This window comes from Poecilia reticulata, unplaced genomic scaffold (assembly GCF_000633615.1).
Source record: "Poecilia reticulata strain Guanapo unplaced genomic scaffold, Guppy_female_1.0+MT scaffold_233, whole genome shotgun sequence".
Classification (NCBI taxonomy): domain Eukaryota; kingdom Metazoa; phylum Chordata; class Actinopteri; order Cyprinodontiformes; family Poeciliidae; genus Poecilia; species Poecilia reticulata.
This window is the reverse complement of record NW_007615027.1, coordinates 214,151-220,430: the sequence shown is the minus strand read 5'-3', so window position 1 is coordinate 220,430 and position 6,280 is coordinate 214,151. Positions and strand designations below refer to the sequence as shown.

The following is a 6,280-nucleotide window of genomic DNA, read 5'->3' as shown; positions in this document are numbered from 1 at the left end:
ACTCCAGAGTGGAAGTACGTCCAGCCCCTCTCAAGGAGACTGGTTCCAGAACCAGAGCCATGTGTCGAGGTGAGGCCGACTATTTCTAGCCAGAACCTCTCAGCCTCACACACTAGCTCCGGTTCCTTCCCCACCAGAGAGGTGACGTTCCACGACCGAAGAGCTTCTGCAGCCGAGGATCAGACCACCAGGGTCCCCTCCCTTGGCTGCCGCCCATAGCACAATGCACCCGACCCCYTTGGCCCCTCCGACAGGTGGTGAGCCCATTGGAAGGGTTTTCAGATGATAAATCAATTAAATTATATAATCCATTTCAGAAATGGATTATATTTTCTGTCCAACCCTAAAAATGTCAACACATGTTCAGTTGTGTAAATTATTCTCATCCTGAGACAAAATGCAAATATACTTGTGTGAAAATGTTTTCAAACGTTAAAAACCCCACATAGCATCCCCTGAAGACATTCTTCTGTTGTCTCACCTTCTTGTTCACAAATTTATATGAACCGTCAAAAGTATAACAATATTTTAGTCATTTTCAATCATCAACGCATTTTAATAATGAACTCAAGTTGTGTTAAACAACATCCTGTTACCAGAACCTATTAGCATAAAAAGGAAATGACATCATCACGACAGAAAACATGCCTGGATGAATAAACATATATTATTTTACTAGTAGTATCGTAGTTGTATTTTGGGACTGAAATGAATTCAAGGAAACTGTAACCATTAAGAAGTTGTTTAAATAAAAATAAATCTTCCATGCTTTTTATTTTATTTTATGCTTTGTTGGGGCAGCAGCATCAGATTCAGGGACTCTGATAAAGAGGGCCGGTTCTGCTTTGGTTCTGGTTCTGGTTCTGTTCTGAGGATGATTGTGGAACCACTGGAGATGACGGTGAAAGAAAAGATTCCTTCATCAAAAAAGTAAATGAATAAATTGTGAAACCTTAAGCATCCTCTTCATGCAAATGCTTTACAACAGTGTGTCTTAAGTCAGATGCTTCTTAAAACCGCTGTAACACTGACAGCAACAGGAGATCCTGCCTACCGTCACCAGCACCTACAGCTCTCGGAAGAACTTTGGATAATATATCCAAAGTTAATAATAATAATAATAATAATATGCATTGCAACATTTAATTTCCGTTTACAATTAATAAAATATTTTGAATTGAAATCATATCAATATTCGATTGTTATATGAAAAAGGCTGCAAAAATCCTCAGACAATAATTTACAATTAATAAAAGATATATGTGATTTCATGGTGCTTTATTTCCAAGATACAGATAAAATATATGAACCGATTCGGCGGTGAAATTCTTGGTAAAGTTTATAAAATACCAAACAGTCGCGCGTGAGCGCTGGCCGGCTCTGGATTGGCGCTTTGCCGCAGCGACGCTTCCCTCGCGTCTGATTGGTCGGAACCCCGAAGTTTTCGCGCCAACGCAATGCATTGTGGGTAATGGTGGCGGAAGTTTGACGCTCGTGGATGGTGTTGTTGGTGTTCGGGGTCTGCGCCGCGTTTCGGTCTTTAACTTTCGCCCGTGGGAGGGGGATTTGCGGTGGGAACCGCGGCCGTGTGTCAGCGTGTGAATGCGGGGCGAAGAGTCGTCGGATTCCGAGTCGGGGAGGATGGAGGAGAGTTCGGTCCGGAGGAGTTTGGAGACTTTGTGTCAAGAACTGAACATGGACGAGCAGCCGGCAGCTGAAGCCATGGACAACTTCACAGCCATATGGGATACATACACCCTGGAGGTGGGAAAGCGCCCCGTTTCTGCTGAACCAGCCGGCCTGCTGATAAAAACTAACTTTAACTGCTCCGGGGACTCCGACCAGGCCGCAGGGAAGCCCCGACCGAGTGACGCAAACCCGGGGTTAAAGGGCTGGGGCGACCCGCTGAGAAACGGATGTTTACCTGGGTCGCCTTTTAAAGAGCGTCGCCAGTTTGAACTTGATAAACTAAGACACAAAGTAAACATGTAAAATGAATGAGGCCAAAATCAGATAATTATAAACAACTTTTACAATATTACTGATATTTTTTAGTCTTTATCCGCACCGCTATATAACCTTCATTTATATTAATATTCATTGCACTCATTCATATGTCTAATCCATGCAGGTCAGCATCATGTCCCATATGCCACATGTTACAGGTTTAATAATATATAATCCATAAAGACCACAAAGATCTACATGTTGGGTATCTTGTGGGTTTGCTAAAAATAACTTATTACAATAAAAAACATTAAATATAAGCAGTAAACGGGGAACTTATATTTGATGCTTTTCCTTTTTGCTAAGCCAGAAGCTCAGCAGGACGGTGGATTATTGTTTACTGGTTTTGTTTTCCTGCTCTGGGTTTTCCCTCAACAATCCTGAGATTAGGAGAAATAAATAATCACGCCATAGCAATCAGTTTTAAACCACAGTGTAAAGTTATTTTTCTGAGGTTAAAAACTATTTTCAGACTAAAATGAAGTAAAAATGATGCTTCTTTCTGATAAGTCACATAGAGACTTTCTGTGCTGATTTCTGCTGCTGTGTGTCCAGGGAGAGGTGGTCCACTGGCTGGCCTGTGCGCTGTACGCGGCCTGCAGGAAGGGCTCCACTCCCACCGTGGGGAAGGGGCTGATGGAGGGGAACTGCGTCTCGCTCACCAGGATCCTGCGCTGCGCCAAGCTGAGGTCAGACGCTTCCTGCTTCACCAGAAACCGTTAAAACTCCAGAAAAACTGAATCCAGCAGCGATGAGTTCAGCTGCAGGTCAACAACATCCACGTTTTTATCACATCCTGCAGCAGCTTTCACATCACAGAGATGCTGAAATTACAAAATTCACTCCAAGCTTTTTTCTTTTCTTTTTTTGCTCTTTTTAATAATTTCAAGCTGTCGGCCAAACTCTGTCCAGCAGAGGGCAGCGTTCACGAAACCCGTTTTCAAACCTTTACTGAGGAAATTAGTTTTATTTAATCATGAATATTAACATGTTTCACACCGAACTTTAAACATAGTAGATGAAAAGTTTATAGATGCAAATATGACGTCAAAATGCTTTTATTACCAAAACCTGAGTCAGAGTAGGAACTGCAGGAAGTGACATAAAGCTGCAGCCATCCCGTTTCTTCCAGTCTTCCTCATCATCATCATCATCATCATCATCATTATCATCATCAGATTCCAGTTTTTTGTGGAAATTCACACAAAATCAACATTTCCTCCTCATTTAATGCAAAATAATTGATGTTTATTTCAAATTTTCAGCAAAAATGTTCAAAAGCATTTTGTGGAAGTGATGCCAACTCCCACCAGCAGGGGCGGTATTTCTTACTGCTGCCTTAGCCTTGATCCATGTAAAGTTTTGGTTTGTGATCCACAAAGGAACAAAAATCAAGTTATTTCATGTTTGTCCGTTTGTTGATTCTCACTTTTTTTCTTCTTTATGCAGATTTTTTTGAGATAATTTTTTTTTTACAAACTTCCTTCCAAATATTTGTCAAGCAGCGCCACAAAATCATAGATTTTAATTTCAAAAACCACAGAATTGAACAGGAAATCCTGGAGCGACTGACTGAGACACAGGTCCAGATCTAGTGCGTTTATTTCTCTGTAGCAGTGAAACGGATCAGATGTTGGATCGAGATTTTACATGCAAACGTTTTCTACCACAACGTTTGGACAGTCAGTACTTAGATAAGCATCATAAACAATTCTGGCATAAAACCGACAGTTTTATGCCAGAATTGATCATAAAGCTGTTGGTGATTATCATAAATGTATTATGAATTATCACAAAACATTGGAAAACATAAGAAAATCTCTGAAAATATTCAAAAATAATAAGAAATTAGCCTTGAAGTAACCAAATAGTGACCTAGTCCAATCAAAGCTCTCGTAATAATGCTGCAGCCGCCGGCCAATCAGCGACGATCTCTCATGTGGAGGATCTGCAGTGAGTTTGTCAGGTTATATGAGAAGCAGGTTGGTGACAGAAACGTTGAAACCAAACCGTCGCCGTTTGGCAGCGACTGATTTATGATTCATGTCCAGACACCAAGACCGAAGCCGAAGGTTTTCTGCTCCGTATTTTTCCATTTTCTGACTGGACATTGCTGCTGTCGCCCTGTTCAGCCTCATCCAGTTCTTCTCCAAGATGCGGAAATGGGCCGACATGTCCAACCTGTCGCAGGACTTCAGGCTGCGGATGGACCGGCTGGAGCGCAACTTTGAGGTTTCCACGGTGATCTTCCGTAAGTTCGAGCCGATCTTCAGGGACATGTTCGTGAATCCCCAGGGATGCGAAGCACCGCGGCAACCGCGCAGCAGGAAGCACAGGTACGGCGGCGTTGACGCTGGTTTAACGGTGAAGCAGCGTCGTTATTTTGGCAGCCTCACTGTGAGTGTTTGTTTCTTTAACCCTGCAGGCGGCTGCCCTGTCACATCACCGATGTGTTCAAGTTCTGCTGGACGCTGTTCGTCTTCACTAAAGGTATCCAGAGAAGATCCGCCAGTTTCTGCTGCGGCGCTGCAGACGTGTTTCCTGCTCTCTGCATTCTGTGCTGCAGGGAACAACAACAATGTGTTTTATGATCATTTATTCAGTTATAATATATATTCTGAATTAGGGCTGAAACTATTAATCAGTTATTGAAATAATCACCAACGAAGTTAGTTACTGGTTGAACCCAGAACCTTCTGCTGCAAGGCAACAGCTGTACCCACTGAGCCACTGTGCTGCCGTCATTTTTTAATGTATTTCTAATATTGTACAAAAAGGTTTAAGTGGTTAAATCTGTAGAATGTGCCAATTATTTCACCTAATTAGTCGATCAGTGGTCAGAATAATTGATTACCAAAATCCTCATGAGTTGCAGCTGTGAACTGGATGGATTTGTGTCGGAGCGATTCCTGAACAGAGCGAATAGTTGCGCTCCAAAACGCAGAATGAGGTCATAAAATGACCTTTAGCTGAAAAAGTACTTAATCGGTTTTAGTTCTTGTGTTGCGTTGAGCTGATTTCTTCTTCTTGGGTGGTTTTGTGCCGAACTGAGCGAGGATTCGATTCCCTGCAGGAAACTTCCGGATGATCGGAGACGACCTGGTGAACTCGTACCACCTGCTGCTCTGCTGCCTGGACCTGGTGTTCGGCAACGCCCTGCTGTGTGCCAACAGGAAGGAGCTGATCAACCCCGGCTTCAGAGGTCAGAGGGCACGGCAGCAGGCCCCTCACCTGCTGACAGCTGGAGGCCCCAGCAGTCTCGGCAACAAAATGGACAGACTGGATCACTGAATGTTTTCCTACCTGTGGGTCTGCAGGTGTGCCTCCCTCGTTCCGATTGGACGGCCCCGCCCCCCAGAGCGAGGCTCCGCCCTGCGTCTTGGAGAAGCTGTGTGAGCTGCATGACGGCCTGGTGGTGGAGGCCAAAGGCATCAAGCAGCACTACTTCAAACCGTACATCCACAAACTGTTCCACAAACAGGTCGAGGCTGATCACCAATAACCAGTTAATAACCAGGTAATAACCAGGTAATAACCCTAACCCAGTGTCATGCTGTTCCTCTCTGTGTTTGTCCATCAGATCCTGAAAGGAAACGAAACGCTTTTCACTGAAATGTTGGATCCTCAGAACTTTATTGACAACAAGTAAGAAACAGAAGCTCCATTTTGCTCTGTAATAATTATTTTTATGATTTTCTGCTGCGTTTTGCGCTGCGTTTCCCTTCCGGTGCTGAGCGTTCCTTGTGCCCTCAGTAAAGCCATAAATAGGGAGTACGAGGAGTACGTGCTGACGGCGGGAGACTTCGATGAGCGAGTGTTCCTGGGAGCCGACGCCGACGAGGAAATCGGAACGCCAAGGAAGTTTGTTCAGGAGCGAGTCGCCAGCCAGGCTGCAGCTCAGAGAGACGGGCAGCAGCTGGAGAAGGTACAGAGAGGAGGGGGAGAGAAAGGAGGGGAAAGGGGGTAGAGAAAAAGGGGGGGAGGAGAGAGAGACAGAGAGAGACATTTGGCTGGAGTCTCTTACAGGCACAGATTGTTTTCATCCTAAGAAAAATGTAATCCATCCATTTTCTAACCCCCTAGGGCAGGGGTGTCAAACTCCAGTCCTCGAGGGCCGGCGTCCTGCAACTTTTAGAAGTGCCTCTGCTGCACCACACCTGAATAGAATAATTAGGTCGTTAGCAAGGCTCTGGAGAACTGAGGAGGTAATTAAGCCATTTGATTCAGGTGTTTTGTACCTGTGGCACATCTAAAAACTGCAGGACAGCGGCCC

At 44.3% G+C, this 6,280-nt stretch overlaps 1 protein-coding gene across 1 annotated transcript in view; it reads left to right on the top strand.

The window, feature by feature from the left end:
* The first annotated feature begins 1,458 nt into the window (after window positions 1-1,458).
* rbl1 (retinoblastoma-like 1 (p107)) overlaps window positions 1,459-6,280 on the top strand; it is a 14,433-nt gene continuing 9,611 nt past the window's right edge. The window contains exons 1-8 of the mRNA XM_017303261.1: window positions 1,459-1,764; window positions 2,563-2,696; window positions 4,140-4,343; window positions 4,433-4,497; window positions 5,081-5,209; window positions 5,325-5,488; window positions 5,588-5,652; window positions 5,761-5,932. Coding sequence (XP_017158750.1) covers window positions 1,603-1,764; window positions 2,563-2,696; window positions 4,140-4,343; window positions 4,433-4,497; window positions 5,081-5,209; window positions 5,325-5,488; window positions 5,588-5,652; window positions 5,761-5,932 — 1,095 coding nt within the window. The 5' untranslated portion in view covers window positions 1,459-1,602. The remainder of the gene's footprint in view (window positions 1,765-2,562; window positions 2,697-4,139; window positions 4,344-4,432; window positions 4,498-5,080; window positions 5,210-5,324; window positions 5,489-5,587; window positions 5,653-5,760; window positions 5,933-6,280) is intronic.